This window comes from Phodopus roborovskii, unplaced genomic scaffold (genome assembly GCF_943737965.1).
Source record: "Phodopus roborovskii unplaced genomic scaffold, PHOROB, whole genome shotgun sequence".
Classification (NCBI taxonomy): Eukaryota; Metazoa; Chordata; class Mammalia; order Rodentia; family Cricetidae; genus Phodopus; species Phodopus roborovskii.
This window is the reverse complement of record NW_026126541.1, coordinates 11,661,484-11,683,009: the sequence shown is the minus strand read 5'-3', so window position 1 is coordinate 11,683,009 and position 21,526 is coordinate 11,661,484. Positions and strand designations below refer to the sequence as shown.

Sequence of the window (21,526 nt, the reverse complement as noted above, 5' to 3'; positions counted from 1 at the left end):
TCACAGACAATTGAGACTAGTGGGAATCAGTGGGTGCCTGTTGAAACTCACTATGAAAAACAAATCCAAATTCAAACAGCTTTCACATGTCATAGATACAATTTTTCATTTGTTTTCACTCTTTCTAACATTTAAAACATTGTAGACCAATTAAAACACATGTGTCCCTCAGGTTGTGATGTGACCCCCAACAAGAATGCACTGGGAGCTTAATCCAGGCTGATTCCCTTAAAAACAATATCTCAGCATTTGACAGAGTTGTGACTACATGAGTCTTCCCTCGAGAGGCCCATGTGCTAGAATAAAGGAATAGCCTTTAGCTCATAGTGTTTTGAGAAGTAACTGGATCATGAATACTCTTTCCTCACCAGTGTACTCACATTGACGCTTCATGAGGAGGTGAAGGGATGTGAGAACAGGGGCCTAGTTGGATGCAGTAGGATCTGTGTACATGCTCTAACCTACATACCCTGGCCCCAGCCTCTTGCTTATTCTACTTGTAGTCTACTGGGAAATAAGTGACTTACTTATCTACCACACCCTTCTTTCCTGCTATACTTTTTGCCTCAAAACAGGTCTCAAAACAGGTTGAGCAAGCCTGCTACAGACAGAAGAAGCCTCTGCAACCATGGGCAAAGTTAACTCTTTCCTTCCCAATATTGTTCCATTCAGTTGACTTGTCACAGTTTCCAAAAGTCTCTCTACAGACAATACACTTCCTATGAGATGGCTGAGAATCTGCCTCAATGTTTCAATGTTTACTGGATTATAAATTATATACCAAGATTTACTTAATACATACTTAATATTAAGACTTACTTAATACATACAGTTTGAAGAATACATTATCTATAACCTGCAATAAAATATTCTGTGAGTTTTTGGGGAAGAACATTTAAAATGAGATTTATTCTGTCAACATAAAGTACCAAAAACCATTTACTGACTCTGGGTACTCTGTGAGTGCATTGTATTACATGGGCTTCTAGAACTGTCATCCTCTATAACTGAAACTTGATATTTATAGCCATTGAACAATCCTCCATTCTCCTCCAAATCCCTGGAAGCCACTATTTTGCTCTCTGTTTATGAGCTTCATTGTTTTTGATACCTGTTATGAATGGCATTGTGAGCAACCAGTTCTATGTGATGAATTTTTCATTTAATACAATGTCTTCTAGGCTCATTTACCATTTGTCATTAATATAGAGGTCTTCTCTTTTCTTCCTTTGTCTTTTCTTACTTGTTTTTGAGACAGTTGTACTCTGTAGACCAGGATGCCTTGACCTAGTAGTTACTGTGAAGCCAAAGTTGACTTTAAATTCATGGCAGTTCTCTAGCTTTAGATCCCAAATTCTGGGGTTATAAGCAGAGGCTACCATTTTTTTCAAGTGTCTCATGTCTAAATGACTTTGCAGCATTGAACCCACATATCTGGCGTCTAAACATATACTAGAATCACATGGCAAACACCTCAGCTCATGGACCCCCAGACTGATAGCTGGGAAATCAGCCTTAGGCCAACTCAGACCTCCTGAATGTGGGTCTCAGTTTGAAGGCCTGGGCAGTCTAAGGGACCTCTGACAGTGGAACCAGGATGTATCCCTGGTGCTTAAAAGGACTTTGGGATTACATTCCCCATGGAGGGATGCTCCCTTAGCCTAGAGGCAGGAGGGAGTGCCTAGTCCCTACTCCAAATGACTTGACAGATTTTGTTGATCCCTCCTGGAAGGAATGAACCTCCCTGTGGATTGGGGGTGTTGGATGGGAGGGAGGAAAGGAGGAAGAAAAAAAGAAGAAGAATGGAGAGCAAGAAAAGAAATGCCATAATAGAGGGAGCCATTATAGGCTTAGGGAGAAATCTGGCACTAGGGAAATGTCCAGATACCTACAAGGATAACCCCAACTAACAATCTACGCAATAGTGGAGAGGCTACCTTAAATGACCTTCCCTGATAATGAGATTGATGACTACCTTATATTCTATCCTGGACCTTTCATCTAATAGCTGATGGAAGCAGAAGCAGACACCCACAGCTAAACACTGAGCCAAACTCCTGGAATCCAGTTGCAGAGAAGGAGAAGTGATGAGTAAAGGGGTCAAGAAAAGGACTTAGTTTTAAGAAAAGAAGAAATGGTGTTTGGACAATGATTTCCTTTAACTTGTGTTTTAAAGTGTGTGTGTTTGTTTTGTTTTGCTTTTTTGTTTGTTTGGTTTTTTTTTTTTTTTGGTTTTTGGTTTTTTCATATTTAAACTTGATTTTGGAAATTTTCAGTTTAGTACAGTGTGTATGCCGCTTCTACCCTTCAGTTTCCTCCAGTACTCTATCACTCCCCACCCCTGCCATTGATGACATTGTCTTGAGCTTTATTTCTTTGCTGGGTTCATTCCAGTAGTTTTAGCTTTCTTTCTCAGTTTCCCTTTCACTCTATACTCTCTCCATATCCATTTTCAATGCTTTCAGTTCCCTTCCCTTACTGTCTCACCAGCACTGTTCAGCAACCCACACAGACTCCACTTGCAGGCTTTTGTTGTTGATCCTGCTGCCTGTGTCTATTAAGATGAAATTCATGTCTCACTCTTGCTCAATGCAATTTCCCTCATAGCTGCTGACCTCCTTTACCACTAATCCCATCTACACCCTAATGGGAAAACAATCAGGTGGCCTGGATGCACACCAACGGCCAAGCATACTGCCTGAATATTTGGAAGCCAGCAGCTGCTGCCCACTGATGGCTGGCCTCCTCAGAACACTGTTCTTTCCTCTTTAATTTGAAATCCATCCTTTTATGTTTCCTTCACAGAAATAGGGGAGGCAGGCTTCTCCAGGCAAGAGACAAGAATGCATATGGGTAGGCAGGCATTTCAGGGAGAATTGAACTCTCAGTGAACATTTAGCAGAGTGCACATATTGTTATTCTTGCAAGAACACTTGTTATTGCTTTACTTGACTAAGTATGTTGATAGACAACTATTAATCGATCAATGGTTTGAGAGTTTTAGAGGTAAGTTAGGACATAGTGAATCTTCCATTGAATAGAAGCTTATATTCTCACACCTCTTCTATTTCCTGTGTAGAAAGGTCAACAATAGCAGTATATACTGTATCTGTTTTCAGACTTGTTGTCAGAGTAGTGTTGGTGGTGTCAATTGTGGTGGTGGTGTTGGGGTGAGGGGCAGACAGACACAAAGAAAGAATGAGAGCCAGACTGAAGAAAGTTAGTTAGGAATTTAGTTAGTGCCTTTGGCCTCAGAATACTTCTGTCCTCTGCAGATTCTAGCCCCGGCTGTGGTTTCTGATAATTACTTATGTCTTAGAATATGAAAGAGAACAATACTGTTAATAAATGGAAGAAAATGTCTCATAGCATTAAAGCCTAGTCTCCATCTATAGATTTTTATATTCTTCAAGTCTTTATATAGTGAGAATACATTTATCACAGTGAATAAAAGGAAAACAGTTCATCAAACTCTACATGTTACATTTCTCAATAGTAAAAAGGAAGAGGTACTTTGGCACCAATGTTGTGACCCTGTGCCTATGCTTACTCAACCTTTGCTCTTGTACCTGAGGAAGGGAGTGTCTCACCTGTCCACCATCACCCCCTGTGTTAAGCATTGCCTGGAGTCACTTAGCACCACGTCACTATGAATAAATGTTCCACTGGCAGGCAATAATAGATAAGAATGGAAAATGGACCAATCCTACTCATAAAACACAAATAGGAAATCGGTAGATAGCACTTTCTGATGATGCAAGGCTCCGAACAATTCCTTCAAGGTCATCTGGTTAATTTATGCTGCATTTGTAAGTTATTGTATATTTTAAAAATTAATGAAAGATTTAATTATGGCAGGGTTGCCTGTGACCTTTTGTGGAATGACTTCATCATAAATCTGCAGGCATTTCAGAACTGTTTTCCAGGTTTCTAATAATCTGCTCACAAATTAATGACATTCAGTCAGTGAAAGAAATTGAGGCTGGGTTTGAAAAATATGAGTTGAGATTTGTGGTTTCCTAGCAATGGCTAATTCTGAATCCTGGGTGGAGGTGGTAGAGAAGATGGTGGTGACTCACCAGAATCCACAGCAGGTTTAACTATTTACCTAGAGGAATGAAAAATAAATCCAGTGTATCAATAAGGGAGAAACTACTTGTATTCAGATTGCGTCACTGAAGGTTTGGGACACACTTATCTATATGTGAGTGATGGGAAGCAGCTGGACCAATTAGATACCTTCTATTCTTCCCTAATATACAAGAATTTATATTTTTATTTGTAAATGAGGGATCTGGGCTTTTCATTCAGCGTGTTGCTCACCTATGAAGCCCAATGTAGACTTCATCAATCTGTGACACTCCTCTGTTCAGTGGCTCTTTACGAACAGCTAAGCTGTCTCAAGGGGAGAGTCTCATTTCCCCTAAGACCAGAATACACTTTCATCTGTACCTAAGCCTATTTACTTGACCTAACAGAGTCAAGAGAAGGCCAGTGCAGAGGAATGCCACATCCGTGTACAACCAAGAATGTCTTTTGACTAAGAAAAGACTGGAGTTTACAGCTGCAGTTGCAAGGAAAGCTAGAGTTCAGAAATCTCTTAAGGGTGCCAGAACCCAGGAGAAAAAGCAGCAAAACTGGAAAAGTAGGCCTTAGCTAGAGGTTAATGGAAGCCCTGGACATGATCACTATTCTCCCTGCATCCCTCCTGAAGCAGGTACTTCTGGTGCAAGTATCATGTATGTCTGTGACTCAACCTAAAAGATAGAAATCTAAAAGATAGAAATATTTTTCATGAGAAGTCTTCAGCATGGAAATGTTATCTATCAGAAGACCTGGTTTCTAGTTTGTTCTCTTCTTGAGCAGACCAGTGTTTTGTCCAGGACTTAGTTTCTTGCTCGTTTACAAAGGAATTGGGCCAAAGGTTCATCCCCTAAGACTGTTCCAGCCCCAACACTTTATAATCCTGTTTGTTCTCTTTCATGCCTTAGGGATTCCCAACTGGAAACCAGGCCGATAAAGACTGTCATAGTTCAGGGTCAAGTGCGTAATTCTCCACACAGTACAGGTTTTAAACCTTGAGACAAATAGGATCATAATTGGGACTTTATAGTTACAAACTCCCTACTGATTTTCCCTTTCTTCCTTCTTCCAACTGTGATTTCAAGTTTATAAATTTCATGGTGTTCCTGCCTTTTGTGCAAACAGGCTATTTAGAGCTGGAGGTAAGAGCCCCCCACCCGTGTTCAAACCTCAGTGCCAAACTGTGCAGTCAAATAGTTGCTAATGAGTCACAAAGCTCTTCAGAGCACAGTGCTGAGGACCAGACCTTGTGTGAACAATAGCAACCAGTGTTTACTTCATTCCTGACTATCATCTTCTTGCTGTGGCGCCTTGTTGGGTGACTCCTTTAATTTCTTTGAGTCTCAGTTTCCTCGTCTGCCAAATTGGAATACATGAGGTAGTCCACACAAAGTGGGTAGCATACTCCAAAAGTTTGGTAATTCTTCCTTCGTGTTGGCATAATTGCTATTTGACTGAGTTTTGCTGATTGCTCACTGCAGAGATTATGCTTATATACAGGGATACTGTCTGGGCCCTAAATACTCAGACACCCAAGCAAGTAGATAATGTAATCCCAACCATCAATAATTGTGTGTATTTGTGTATGTCTATGTGGGTCTTTGTGTATAGGTTCACATGTATACAAATATATGTGAAGGCCATAAGACAACCTTAGGTGGTAATTCCTCAGGTATGGTGCACATACTGTTTTGAAAAGAGTTCTTTGGCCCAAAACATAACAAGTTGGCTATGCAGGTTGACCACCAAGACCAGGGATCATTCTGCCTCCCCAAATCTGTGATTGGAAGTGCACTATACCATACCAAGATATTTTTATGTGAGTGCTGGGTATCCAAATCAGGTTTTCATACATCCATGGGAAGCATTTTACCAATGAGGCTACAATAGAGAATCAGATGAATCTCTATAGGACTTAGGTAAGCCATCCTGGATAGAGGAAAAGCAAGCTGGAGAAAATCATGCTCTCCTTAGTGGAAGGAAATAAAATTCTGGTTGCATACAAGGCAGTGAATGGTACAACAACATACAATGGTAGAAGGAGGCTACTGTTCAGAAGCTCAATGTAATAATTCTTTGCATAAGGTTTTGCTACTAGATCAAGTAGCAGTGCCTTAGGAGTTGGCTACACAGAGATTGAATTTGGCAATAGAGGTGGGATTGGTAGTCATTGTTATTATCAAGGAATCAAAGGGAATTTACATGTAGCTGGTTAATACTAGAGATTTGTTTTGATTTACAGTTCCTTGATGGGTAAGGATGTTGAGCACTTTAGTGTCTTTCAGCCATTTTAGATTCCTCTATCAAGAATTCTCTATTTGGTTCTATACCCCACTTTTTAACTGGAATACTTGGTGTTTGGTAACTAGCTTCTTGAGTTCTTTGTATATTTTCAAAATAAGTCCTCTGTCAGATGTGGGGTTGGTGAATATCTTTTCTCATTCTAAGGGCTGCCATTTTGTCTTGTTGACTGTGTCCTTTGCCTTACATAAGCTTTTCAATTTTAGGAGGTCCCATTTATTAATTGTTGATCTCAGTGTCTGTGCTACTGGTGTTATGTTCAGGAAGTGGTCTCCTGTACCAAATTGTTCAAGGGTGCCTCCCACTTTTTCTAATAAGAGGTTTAGTGTGGCTGGATTTATGTTGAGGTCTTTGATCCATTTGGACTTAAATTTTGTGCATAGCAATAGATATGGATCTCTCTGAAGTCTGCTACAAATCAGCATCCAGTTATGCCAGCACAATTTATTGAAGATGCTTCCAATTTTCCATTGCATAGTTTTAGCTTCTTTGTCAAAAATCAGGTGGTTGTAGGTGTGTGGATTAATATCAGAGTTTTCAATTAGATCCATTGGTCTACCTGTCTATTTTTGTGCCAATATGAAGCTGTTTTCAGGACTATAGCTCTATAATAGAGCTTGAAGTCAGGCATGGTAATGGCTATGGAAGTTCCTTTATTGTAGAAGGTTGTTTTGACTGTCCTGGTTCTTTTGCTTTTCCATATAAAGTTGAGTAGTGTTCTTTCAAGGTCTGTTAAGAATTGTGCTTGTATTTTGATGGGGATTGCATTGAATCTGTATATTGCTTTTGGCAAGACTGCCACTTTTACTGTTTATCCTATCTATCCAAGAGCATGGGAGATCTTTCCATTTTCTGGTATCTAATTTATTTCTTTAAAGACTCAAAGTTCTTATTATATATGTCTTTCAATAGTCTGGTTAGCATTACTCCAAGAAAAAACCATCCTGAGTGGGATAACCCAGTCATAAAAAGACAAACATGGGATGTAATCACTCATATATGGTTTTCAGACATAGAGTAAAAGATTACCAGCCTACAATCCACACCACCAAAAAAGTTAGGAAACAAGGAAGACCCTAAGAGAGACATACATGGTCCCCTGAGAAGGAGAAAGGGACAAGATCTCCCAAGTAAATTGGGAATATATTGGGAGGGGAGAGGGAGTTAGGAGTAAGAGGAGAGGAGAGGTGGACATGAGGCAGCAGGAAGATTGAGTCGGGGAAAGAATAGAGGAGAGCAAGAAAAGAGAGACCATAATAGAGGGAGCTATTATGGGTTTTAAGAGAAATCCGACACTAGGGAAATGTCCAGTGACATACAAGGATAACCCCAAGTAACAATCTAAGCAATAGTGGAGAGGCTACCTTAAACGCCCTTCCCAGATAATGAGATTGATGACTATCTCATATGCCATCCTAGAGCTTTCACCTAGTAGTTGATTGAAGCAAAAGCAGACATCCACACCTAAACACTGAGCTGAACTCTTGGAATCCAGTTGCAGGGAGGAGTGATGAGCAAAGGGGTTAAGACCAGGCTGGAGAAACCCACAGAAACAGCTGAACTGAACAAGGAGGGATCTCATGGACTCCAGTCTGATAGCTGGTAAACCAGCATAGAACCGACCCAGACCCTGAATGTGGGTGTTAGATAGGAGGACCAGGCAGTCTATGGGGCTTCTGGTAGTGGATCAGTATTTATCCCTAGTATATGAATGCACTTTGGGAACCCATTCCACATAGAGGGTTACTCCCTCAGCCTAGACACATAGGAGAGGGCCTAGACTCTGATTCAAATGATATGACAGACTTTGATGAGTCCCCCATGGAAGGCCTCACCCTCCCTATGGAGCAGAAAGGGAATGGGATGTGCATTGTTGGGGCGGGGGAGTAGTAGAGGACTGGATGTGTGGGAACTGGTCTTGATATCTAAAACAAGCTTGCTTCAAATTTTAATAAAAACAGTGGAATCTTGAAATTCGTAGGCAAATGGATGTAACTTGAAGAAACCATCCTGAGTGAGGCAACCCAGTCACCAAAAGAGAAATATGGTATGTCCTCACTCATATATGGATTTTAGACATAGAACGAAGGATCACCAGCTTATAATTCACACCACCAGAGAAACTAGGATGCAAGGGGGAACCTAAGAGATTCATACATGGTCCCTCACAGAAGGGGAAAGGAACAAGATCTGAGCATATTGGGACTGGTGGTGACAGTGAATGGAGAGGGAGTTGGGAGAAAGAGAAGGGGAGGAGAGGAGAACATGTGGGACCAGACCAGGAGAGAGAGAGAGAAAGAACCATAATAGAGGGGGCCATTATAAGCTTTAAGAGAAAACTGACTCTACTGACTCTAGAGAAATGTCCAGAGACCTACAATGACAATATGAGCAACAGGGGAAAGGCTACCTTCAATGACCTTCCCTGATAAGGAGATTGATGACTAATTTATATGCCATCTTAGAGCCCTCATCTAGTAGCTGACAGAAACAGAAGCAGATACCCACAGCTAAACACTGAGCTGAACTCCTGGAATCCAGCTGCAGAGAGGGAGAACTGATAAGTAAAGGCGTGAAGACCAGTCTACAGAAACCCACAGAGACAGCTGACCTGATCAAGAGGGAGCTCATGGATCCCCAGACCAGTTTCTGGGAAACCAGCATTGGACTGCCTCAGCCACCCTGAACATGGGTCTCGGTTAGAAGGCCTGGGCAGTCTAAGGGACCTCTGACAGTGGAACCAGGATGTATCCCTGGTGCAAGAAAGGACTTTGGGAGCACATTCCCCATGGAGGGTTACTTCAAGAGGGAGGGCCTAATCCCTACTCCATATGACTTGACAGACTTTGATGATTCCTCCTGGAAAGATATCACCTGCCCTATGGAGTGGGGGGGGATAGGATAGCATGGGGTATTGGAGGGAGGGAGAGGGGACTGGGATTGATATGCAAACTAAAGAAATAATAAATATATATGTAAATTAAAAATCATTAAAAATACCACTCAGTGGATTTATCTAGCTATTACAGTCATCCATCTAGGCAGCCACAGGCACTTCTTTCATATAAAGTACTAAATTAATATAGTTCTTGATTGATTAATGAGTAGAATTTCCATGAAAATCTGGGAATGTACCATTGGTAACAGAGGGAAGCGAGCTGAGGGCTGGATCTCTACAATGCAGAGGTTTCTAGTCTGACAGAAAACTCGTCAGGGGAAGTAACAGAGAAGGCTATCAAGGGGTTACAGTCAGACTTGCCATTGACCTTTAGCTGAAGATGTCATTCAGGCAATTAAAAGAAACACAGTGGGTAGAGGGATTCCCAATGAAGATGAAGTTTCTGGAAAAGGGAAGAGAGTTGTCCTGATTGTAAGTTGTTGAGTTTAATTCAGAGTTTCCTTGAAAGTCACTCTTCACCCAAGGTCACAAATACGATCTCCAGAGGAATTCTTTTCTTTCTGCCTTCCTAGTGCGTTTGTGGTAATAACTCCGTGTTCTCCTCATGAAGGTTTCTGGCCAACCGCTATCCTCTTAAAACAACTCTCAGATTTCATAACTATGTATAAAAGCCCTTGTAACCAGAGGTCCAAATGAATCAAATAACTGTGCAGGGGAGAGTCAGGTGACCCAGAGCTTTTCTCTTGGAAAGAGGTAAACATCTTTATAGAGCCTACTTCTCTAATTACATTTACTGTGGCATTGTTTCCACCTAAATTATAGCAATTATATACCCTGATCCCATTTGAAATCATTTAATTAATGAGTAGCTACCTCTCTGTGTGTTTGGAATTCTAATGAAGTCTTTTCTTTTTGTGAGTCAACTTCCTCCTCAAATTCATCGCCCTTTTCCTTTTAGAAAGGCTTACTCAGTCTGGCTGGTGGATTGAAGAAGGTATGTTATTTAATGTCCCAGGAAACTACATTTGTTATAGAAACCCTAGCACAGTTTAGGATGACCATAGACAGAGTAGCTTCTATTCCTTCTCCTGCAAAGATTGCTTTAATTCTTATAAACATCCAAGGACATCTGTCTCAATCACAGTCTTTGACCCAGAAATGAAAGCAGATAAAACTATGGTAATGGTGTTGAAAACTGTGATTGATTTTATTTGATTAGTTCTACTCGTTAATCAATCAAGAACTATATTAATTTAGTACTTTATATGAAAGACGTGCCTGTGGATGCCCAGATGGATGACTGCAATAGCTAGATAAATCCACTGAGTGGAAGGTTACCGGGAGATAAACAACTTGTGTATTTAGAGGTAGCTATGAGGACTGGGAGAAAATACATTCTCTGAAGTTGCCTTGAAAGGGCCATATTCTGCATCCCATCTTTCATATTCATGCCACTGAATACGTCACCATTTAAAAGAAAGTTGAAGACTTCAGAAAGGTACTTAATTACCTACTTAATTTGAAGGCAAAGGAGGACTATGAAAAAAATCAGGTCTTCTAATTTCTCTGTTTTCTCATCTTTCTGTGGTTCCCAGACCAACAGCAAAGCAAGACAACAGGGCTGTCTGTGACCAGTGTCTTGTTAGCAGTGTAGCCGTCAGGCATGGAAGCTTTTGTTTTTCATAACAAAGATTGAGATAGCTTCTTAGGTTCAGAGAGAGAACAAGATGAATCTGAAGTAGAGAGACAAGCACATAAAAAAAATACATATGGCAAGGTAAAAAGAAAACAGAAGTAATAATTTTAATTGATTCCCCTCCCCCCCCCCAAAAAAAATCCATATAAAGAGAAATGGCTCAGAGAATTCATTTGTTTTATTCCTGTAGTTAGGAGAATTTCCTCAGGGAAGCAAAGGGCAGGGAACCTTTTTCCATGAAGTCATCTATTTTTATGTATGAAGTGTCTACTTTTTTCGAGGCTCAGTATGAAGACGAAAATAGATTACCCACATTTGGGGGGGGGTGTGCCTTGGGAAAAAAAGATTGTGAGTCAAAGCCATTGCAAGAACTTGATTTAAGTGCTGGGTGAGTCTTCAGAAATTCAGTAAGAAGAATGGTGACAGTAATGAACTTCTTCTTTCTTTCTTTTTTTTTTGGTTCTGGCCACCAAGTGTGGCAATCTGAGATTTAATCCTGGGAACTTCCATGGTAGAAGAGGAGGACCAGCTCTTACATGCACACACACACACACACCACAACAACAATGATGGTGGTGATGATGATGATGATGATTTAACAGATAACTTTTTTTAAAATTATGATACTGTTGCCCAGCTCTGTCTAAATTATTAACCCATAATTACTAACAAATGCATATCTACATGGTATTATCTTACTAAGAATGCCAGACTCTCACATTCTCTCCTCCTGGGATCCTGTCTTACATTTTCCAGACTCTTCCACTTCTCCTAGTCCCACCTATCTTGCTTCCCTATTGACCAATAGTACTTTATTCATTGACCAATAAGAGAAACATATTTTCAGAATGACATCTACCACCAGTATATGAGTAAATCCTGCTTAGGGCATGGAAACACAAAATCTAGACCAATACTCAATTGGGAACTGCTCAGAGTGGAAATCCTAACAGGTAACTTTTAAAAAGATACAAAGAATACAATTCTGAAGAAGGGGCCCTAAAATACAAAATAGCATGTTGTGACAATTATAAAGATGAGAAGTGATGTTGGTAACAGTGAATTTGGCTAAGGTGGAAACTGAAAAGTTTCAGGTTTAGAGCTCAAGTGAAGCAGATTATCTTTTGTGGGAAAGAGCCTTTTTTTTTTTTTAAAGCCTTCTTAAATTGAATACAATATATTTGACCTTGTTTTCCTTCCCCCCTAATTCTTCACATTTCCCTACCCCATGTTTATGTCCTCTCTTCCATCCTGTTAAAATAGACAGACAGGCAACAGCTCAGTGTGGCTCTAAGGAGTGATTAGGCCTACATGACAGGGTGTGAGGCCCCTCTCACATGTTTCAGAGGAATGGTAGGTCAGGTACTCCATGACTGGTATGTAGATCACAGTATATGCTCTCAGGCTGTCTTTCAAGTAGATGTCTTTCAACTAGCTGTATAGACAGGGAGGGCAGGGATCTAAACAATCTACTTTAGATCTGTAAACCACAATCATTGAGTTTGGGTGATTATCACAATTCAACCAAAATGGAGGAGCTATATAAAACGGCAGGAACTGGCTCTTTTCCCAAGAGTCTTGAAAATTAAATTCACTTTACAAGTTCCCCGTGTTCCTTCTGTAGCCCTCCACAATCCATTTCCCATCCTTTATCCCACAATGACTATTGCTAGAAACTGCTCTTCTATAGAATACAAATATATCCATAAGGCAGTGTAATCTTAAAAAGCTTCTATTTAGTTAAAAATATAATCTTAAGTAAAGATGCTAGAAAACTAAGAACTCCTGTATTTTTATGACCCCTTTTCAACCGAGAAATTTTTATGCAACCCTGGTTTACAGGCAAACGAAGTAGGAATACAAATTAGACATTTACTTATAACACATCAAGAGATTTATTTTAATACAATTCTTTGATATACATACAATTTTGATATTTACAAAGATTAAAACAAAATTTCATATTAATAAGATGGATATGCTGTTTATTTTACATGAAGAATTAAATCTTAACTAAGAATTTGGTACAGAAAGATGTAGATAGCATCTTCAGCATTTTCTATCCTTGTTTAGTGTTTTGATTTTCTAATCCTCAAGGCTGAGAGTGTTATTTCAAAGAAATACAGGGTACAAAATGTCAGGAGTACATTTAGGGCTATTTCTGAAATTGTTTAAAACGTTGTTATAAACCCAACCCAATATTCATTTTTTTAAATTTCTTTATGAAACTCTTTAGCAACTAAACCAATTGGTAATATCTAAAATCAAATACTCTACCAGAGTATAATCCAAAGATAAACTAACTTGATAATTGCATTGGGAGAAATGATTAAAAGTCTTGTTTTTGTAATTAACCCATTATGCTTTTGTAAGAGCATAAAACTGTGTGCAATAAAAAACACTTAAGTTAATGATAGATATTAGTCTCAAATTTTAATTAAGCTGTGTGGGGCAGCAATGGTATAGTATTGCACTGCACAATGTGGTGACATACTCAGGTCAAAGAATATAAATACGTTGTGAGTTCAAAACAAAGGCAGAATTGCAAATACATCTATAAACAACTTGAATTCACAAAACATTTGATTCTGGATTAACTTTTGGTTATTACAAATTCAGAAGTCTTTTAATATTGCCAATTCATTCATGAGTCTCACCTTCAGGGAATTGTAACCTATAGTTTATTTTTAGTAATTTATTGTTTGTGAAATTATACTGCAGTCACATCATTTCCCTTCTACTCTTACTTCCCTCCAATTTCTCCCATGAATCCCCTTGTTCTCTTTCTGATTCATGGCCTCCAAAAGAAGCTCTTTCCTTTATTATTCAGAGTGTGATTTGAGCACATTTTCATCATCAGGGTCTTCAGAGAAATACAAATATGGACACTCAGAATGTACTAATGAGAAGCTGTTTAGGAAGGGAAATTGTGTGTCAACGAGCTTCTGGAAGGACTTCTTGAAAACATAAAATTTGGGTATCTGAAGAAAGAGATCTCATAGTTACCAGAAATTTCAGTTCTCCTGAAGACCTTGACATCTGGCTTGGAAATTGTATCATTCTTTGGTAGATTCTCCATGTTCTGCTATCCTCTACTATAACCATGCATTTGAGCCAATATATGAACCACTTTCTTCTACCCAAGTAAGTATGAGGAAAGGGCTTCCCCTATTATGCTGGCAACGGTTTTAGAAGATGAAGAGCTCTTTCCTGGGACCTTGATGTTTGTGGTTATTCATTAGAAGGAGTCTTGGCATCTTTTTCAGTTCGGTGATATTATTACAAAAATGATGAGTGTGATTTCTTTTGACGGTCTTTGTTAGGTTCACACTTGCATTATCTTTTTGTGACACCTGTTTCACTAATGTTTAAGAAAAAAGAAGACTATTAAATACTTCAGTAATAATCTATACTTCATATCCTACTTATGTTTCTATGTATGCTGTCATTTTTTCAACTTTGTTAACAGTTACCTAATCATCAGATAATTAATGTAATACTGAACAGAACTAGAGAAACAAGGTCTATTCAGAAGAAAGATGATGTATCTGAATCTTTGACTGGGTAACTCTTAATGTGGTACTACCAAGAAGCACACAGAAAACTAGTCTTAATAAGTCTCCATATCAAGTTAGTCTGTGGGCATGTGAATGTCAGATTGTCTATTAATTCATACAGGTAGGTCCATTCCACAGTGGGTGGTACCTTTTTTAGGAAGGTAGTCTTGAGATGTGCAAGAAAGCTATCTAAGCATGAGCCTGTGAATGATCCAGAGAGTGAACCAGCAAAAACCAGGAATAAGTGATCCTTCATGATTTATGCTTCAGACTCCTGCCTTGAGTTCATTTCCTTACTTCCTCCAGTGACGGAGTGCACCCTGGATTTGTAAGCCAATATGCTCATTCCTCCCTAAGTTACTTTTGGTCAGATTGTTTTATCACAGCAACAGAAAGAAAACCAGAACAATCACTAAAATGTCATTGATGTTGAGATGAGGGGGAAAAAATTAACTCTTGTAATCTAGGACAGATTGAAGGATAAGGAATATGTTAATACACAAATATTACTAAGGGACTCACTTTGCTTGTCTTAGCAGAGAGGCATCAAGAAGATGAGCAAATCCAATTATCCTAACGCTGTAAACCGATTGTGATTTTGCTTTTGTCATTTGGAAGTAACCTTATGGGAAAGAAAAATAGTACACATCCAAGAATATGAGTTGATCAATTTACAGTTTGGAGAAATACCTGGGAAACACATCATTAAGCAAGAAATTGAACAAATGTGGATGAACAAAATGGACATGTTGAAATAGCTGAAAACAATTTGAACCAGTCTACAAGATTTAACTGATTTGATGTCTGGGTTCAGTTTCAAATAAGTTGAACACATAGGTTAATGTCACATACTGTCCAGTATCAACCCTGGTAAATAATAAAGTCTAGGCTTGCATTTGCATGCTCTCTAGCTACTGCACCTGTAGCCCCTTGATATCACTATTTGTTAAAAAGTTCTCTCACCCTTTACAAGCTGCATAAAATGCCACATCTTTCTTTTTATTTTTCCCAAGACATATCTGGGTTTATACCATATTCAGCACAAACATGAAGTAAACCTCATCATCAACATCAGTCCCATATGACTGCTGCAACAAAACCATAAACTAGATGGCTTAAAATGTTAGTTATTGTTTTATAATTCTGGAGGCCAATTTGTAAAATCAAATGATTATCAGGAGAACTTGCTCTTTATATCTTTTTTATAGTTAAAAAATACAAGATCTACTGGTATGTGCTTATGAATAGTGTAGAATTTATAAATACATTGCCATACAAATACATCATGCACTTTGACAGTATTCACCCCAAGCTTCCCTTTATTCTGGCTCTGGGCATCTCTTAGCTCATGGCTGTATACCTCCATGGTACTCCATTTATTCTTCTGTCTTCATATGGCATACAGGGTATTTCTTACCACTTCTAGGGAATCTCAGTAACCCAATATGCTCTCATTTTATTATCTTTTACTTAACATCTATGTGCTGCTTTTCCTAAGTGAGATTACATTGTAACTTGGCAACCATATATGTCTTTGGATGGCATGATAAAATACATCATTTATACATAGAAAAATGTATATGTTCTAATAAAGAAGTGATTTTGCTTAAAATTTAGATTATCAACATCCATCAATGCAACAGCCTAGATATGAGCTGAAGTTGATTCATACCTCTTAATCTAGGTCCTTTTTAAATGGCAACAGTTAACAGTGAACATGATTCTTCTTTGTGATCTGGATATTGCCTCTTCTAGTCTAGGCAAAACACTCAATCTTGTTTATTTATTTCAAGGTCATTTAGAGAACCATTGATCATGTTGAACTATTCACTTACATTGCCACATTATATATAGAAATAGTTCAACTGCTGCTATTACCATCTAACCTCAACTATAGTAGGATCATCTCTGTTAGCCAATCCTTTGGCAGTATGAGAAGGAGAAGTTGATGTTTCTTCCTATTACATCATATCTTATTAAATTATACCTGTCTGTAGACCATCACCACCTACTGGGTCCTATTCTACCATGAAGCATATTGATTGTTATTTCTATCTGTGTGTCACTGGGAAGTTAGATTTCTGTTGATAAACATTATTTTTATATCTCTAAGTCATTTAATAATAATGGTAAACAAGGAAAATCAGACAACAGAATCTTGCAAGCTGGCTACCCTACCTCCCTTCTAGTTGATTTCAATACTTTAATTAGGTAGTGTTCAAACACATCATTTTATTAGCAACTGGCTCACATTTTATTTTTTTTTCTTCAAAACTGCTGTGCAGACCCTGTCACCTGCCTTGTTGACATTCAGGTAAATCATGTACCTCGTATTTTCTTCTTCCTACCTAGTAATCTTCTTATAGAAATGAGTAGGATTAATCTGACATGATGTATGTTGTGAGCTATGAAATAACTGTTTAGAGCAGGGAGATGCATTTGCTTTAATATCGCTAGCATCATGATATTTAGATTGCTGCAACCAAGAAAGACTTAATACAGCAAATAATGTTTGAATGTAGGAAGATTTTTGTATCTGAGTAAAGAAGTAAAGACACATTTTGTCAAGGTCAACTTCAATGTCTTTTTTTTTAAAACTGATCCAGTTATTAATTTAGCTCTCATATTGCCAAGCTAGTAGAACCTTATAAGATGTAGCTGTTTTGTTAAAATTTTAAGGGAGCCATGGCACATTCCTGTAATTCGAAGGAGGATCAGGAGTTCAGGGTCATTCTTGGCTACATAGATTGAGGTCAGTCTGGGGTACATGAGACCTTGCCTAAGAAACAAAAACCAAAAATATGATTAAAAATCAATTAGGCCTTCTTGCACCTTCTGAATAAATTTAGAGCTAAAGAGTAGAAAAACATTGATGGATGGATGACATGACATCTCTGTATTGTGTTTGGTAATGAATGTATTTGGCAAGAATTAAGAAGAAAAAGGCATAGAAATTTTAGAGGAAAGACAATATCAGTTTTATATGTGGAATATTCTAGGCTCAAAGCTTCTAGTCAATGCCCATGCGGTCTTGATAAAGTATAGCCTTCAGTTTCTCCCTCAAGGTGTTAAATGTTCTTTTCGACCTTTCATTTAATTTTTATCTGATAATACATCCAACACTGTTTCCCAAGATTTATTTTAAGTTAGATCAATCTTTTTTCCCACATTTTACAATTTATTTTAGTTCTCACCCCCTCTTGTAAGCATCATCATCTTCCAGAGAGTTAAAGGAAAGGTTTCAATGAGAATTCCTTGTTTATTAGCATACAAATGTCTACACCAGGACAGCAGAGAATGTCTGACTGTATGTGATTGAGGCTTGTTGGAATGGACATCTTCTAGTTCTTTGAAAGGGCTCCCAGCATGGCTGGTCTCACCACTCCATCACAGTGATAGATGTCTTGTACTGGAATCGCATGACATGCCACCCCAGTGGAGAATTGATGGTCAGCCTTGTTTTTTTCTTCATTTTTTCTAGAGTGATTGATCATTCATATTTATAGGCCTATCAACAACTAGGCTTTACAAAGGTCAGTATTGATTATCTGGACCACACAGATGGCATTCCTCATTACTGTACATAAATATGACTTTCTTTTATTGGAATGCTATGGTTTTTTCAAGAAAGACAAAGATAATAAGCATTAATATAAGTACTGCAGTGGGAATTTCAATGAAGAGGCATAGAGATGGTCACAGGATTTTGACATCAGTGGGGTCATGCTTTAAATTAGGTAATATGTTTCACTACTCCCAATGTGTAAGGGTGCACACACATGTGCACACACACACACACACAAACACACACACACACACACACACACACACACTCATTCATATACAATTTGTTTTCTAGATGAGGAAACTATTCCTATAACTGGACATAGGTAGATAACCTACCAGTCCTGACATTAAGGAGAAATGTAAAAGCTATGTGTCAAAATGCAAAAAAAATGTTTTCATTTCAGTTGTAAATTATTTTAATGCTTCCTATAAAGCACATACAGTAATTTGGCAGTAAAATGATGCTAAACTTGTTGTGAGTGACAGTCAGTCAGTTGGCTGAAGATGTGAAGACCCTGGCCACTGACGAGGGAGAGCACTCTTTTAAGGGACTCACCTTGGAGGGACACAACAGGCTCCGGCCATCCTGATCTCCCCCTCTCCAGTATGGCATGTTACTGACTGATGCTGGGCTTCTTGTATTTTGCACTTAGAGTTTTTGGCCACTTCAGCCTACGCTCCGAATGGCAGTTGGTGAAAGTGGACTACAAGTCTATCTTCAGCCGGCGCTGCACCAAGGAGGACTTTGAGACTTGGCACCTGCTCAATCAGGTACCATACATTGGGATGCCCTGGCCTTTAGAACCAGGAACTACTGACACCTGGGTTTGATCTTCTCTGACCTTTTATTTTTGGGGAAAGGAAGGCAGTATGACATTTTGGCACGAGAGTATGTCTATAAGGAAAAAATGTACATACATAGGACCAACAGAGGTAAATGGCATACATCCCAGGATTCTATGTACTCATTAGATCACTGAACTTCCTAGAAGGGAAGGCATACTAATAACTTAGGATGTCAGTGAGTACCAGGCAGTTAGGATACTCCCTATGATAGGCTCATCCATCTGTCCTGCCATTGTGGAAGGTGGGAGCATATCTCAGGACAGCTTGGGGTAAGGGTCCCGAAGCACCAGGGATACTGAAAAGGGATATAATGTGGATGGGTCTAGTGATTGCAGATGTTTATTGTCATGGAGTGTAGGCAGACTTCTGCATTCTTCCCAACCCTTGGGTCTTTGGATTTTGTACCAACTCTTACTCATTTTGCTCTTGTCTAACATTTAGGACTTCAGTGTAATAATTTATGAGAGAGAAGGGGAAGAGAGGAAAAGGAAGAGAGACAGAGAGAGACTTGGGGGGGTGGAGAGATTGCACTTACGGGGTCAACCTCAGTTTTACTTTGAAGATAAACAGTAGAAACAGTATGCCAGAAGTTGACTTCTCATTACTTTAGCTGCTAAAGCCACTTGGATAATGGCATGCTGCTCTGTTGAGTCTTAAGTCCTTGTGTTCTCCACAGAGATGGAGAAGGAAGAGTTTTGCACAGACGTCATGTATAGAATGACTAGAGGGGTGGCCCATAGTGCTCCTTTCATGCAGTGGTAAAAGGTTAGCATGTCTGTCCTTGAAACTACTGTATGGTTACTGACAAATTAGATTGCTAAGTACTAAAGGCCAGTGCTTTTGTTGACCAACTGTTTTATTTCACCTCCTGTGTGTTTTATTGTCTATCTCACTGTGGACTTTGTCTTTAAGGGAGAGCCTTGTGTCATGGGGGAAAGGAAAATATTCAAGAAACGCAAGCCAGGTGCCCAGTGTGCCCTTGGCAGAGATTACTCTGGGTCGGTGGTATCAGAGCCTTGTGTCTGTGCTGACTGGGACTTCGAATGGTGAGTCCTTTGAAATTTCATCTTCGGTTCCAACTAGCTACTTACATGCTTATAGGTGAGGATGAAGTTGTAGTTAGTTTGACCCAGATGCAGAAGGAACAAGTGTGAGTGATACTGGTGCTGTATGATCAAAGTGAGTGAGTAGCTACATCGCATAGTCCTGGAGGCGTGGTGATGGACCCTGATGAGACATAAAGAGCTACTGGCCTATGCAGTCCCGTTTATACATATTTTCTCAGATTGTACTCCTATGTATACTCTATCATCATTTCCTCTTGTTTTTACATTTAACATATCTTTACATTTATTTATATGACACAGAACAATAATTTGTGTACATATAACCCTGTGAATTGATCAAATCAAGGTAATTTGCTCAAAGATTGGTCAATTCTTTGTGTGGGAAATCTTTGTATTCTTTCAGTTTTAGACTACAATTCTGCACTTAATGACAAGGAAAAAGTGAAATTTATGTCTAGAATTCTGATATCTAATCTCCCCTATATCTGATGGCTCCCAAATATGAAATTTTCTTGTCCCCAGCCCCAGCTCCTTTCTTATCTGAGAGATATAAGTCTGTCTAACCTACATGGCATGCATCTGGTTTCCTAAGAGACTGGGCATAATGCGTATGGCTGAAGACACTCCTTGCTCACTTTCTCCAGGTTCAAGCAAACACAGAGCCATGCATACGCTTGCTGAAATGAAAGTCCTGGACTGACTTCTCTTTTCCCTACCCTCAGACCCAGGCCATCAGTGAACCCTTTCAGGTTCTCCCTCCTAAATACACTGTCCCTGAAAGCACTTGTGTATCATGGAAAATAAGGATCTGGGAGGACAGATAGGCTGATAGATGTTTATTCAGGGAGAAGTCACAACAGAGATAGATGACTGCCAGCAGGTTCCTGTCCCAAAGATTCCTCCAGATGATCTCTCTCTTTCTCTCTCTCTCTCTCTCTCTCTCTCTGACCTGCAAGTAAGAGAGAGCCTCCAGGGTCACAGACCCCAGACCTAGTTCTCCCAGGTCATGTCTGCACCTGTCCCCACCCCAGTGGGCGTGGTCAGTGCAACAGGTACAAGTGGAGTGAATATCTCACTACACTTGTGTCCACACTTATAGCTGTCATTATCCTGCCAAAAGTCTACTAACTCTACCCTCACTCCCCCGACTGTCACCCTAAAGTCCTGGATGTATGTCTGCAGTCCTAGTTACTGGACCAGGTACATTTTTTTTTTAAATTCCAAATCATATCTTATTTCTGATACCTTAATGGATTCTCTCTCCTTTAAGTTGCTGCCTTGTTAAAAGCCCTTTGGCCTGTCATCCTTTTCTGCTTTTCTAAACTGGTCTTTCACTAGCTGTGTTACAGCCATACTACCAACTCCAGTAGTTAATCAACTCTCATTCCTAGGAGAAGCACTGGAGAATACGACAGTTTTCCCCATGTTTCAGCGTGGCTGACACCTTTTTATCTCTCATGTTTCTTCAAAATTGTTAGCCTCTTAGAAATGCGGAGGACACCTTGTCTCA

General features: G+C 39.3%; 1 protein-coding gene across 1 annotated transcript in view; it reads left to right on the top strand.

Annotated features, from left to right (window-relative positions):
* The window catches only part of Sorcs3 (sortilin related VPS10 domain containing receptor 3), a 602,076-nt gene that overhangs the window by 531,480 nt on the left and 49,070 nt on the right, over positions 1-21,526 (top strand). The window contains exons 15-16 of the mRNA XM_051199708.1: positions 18,757-18,874; positions 19,862-19,995. Of these exons, the coding sequence (XP_051055665.1) occupies positions 18,757-18,874; positions 19,862-19,995 (252 nt within the window). The remainder of the gene's footprint in view (positions 1-18,756; positions 18,875-19,861; positions 19,996-21,526) is intronic.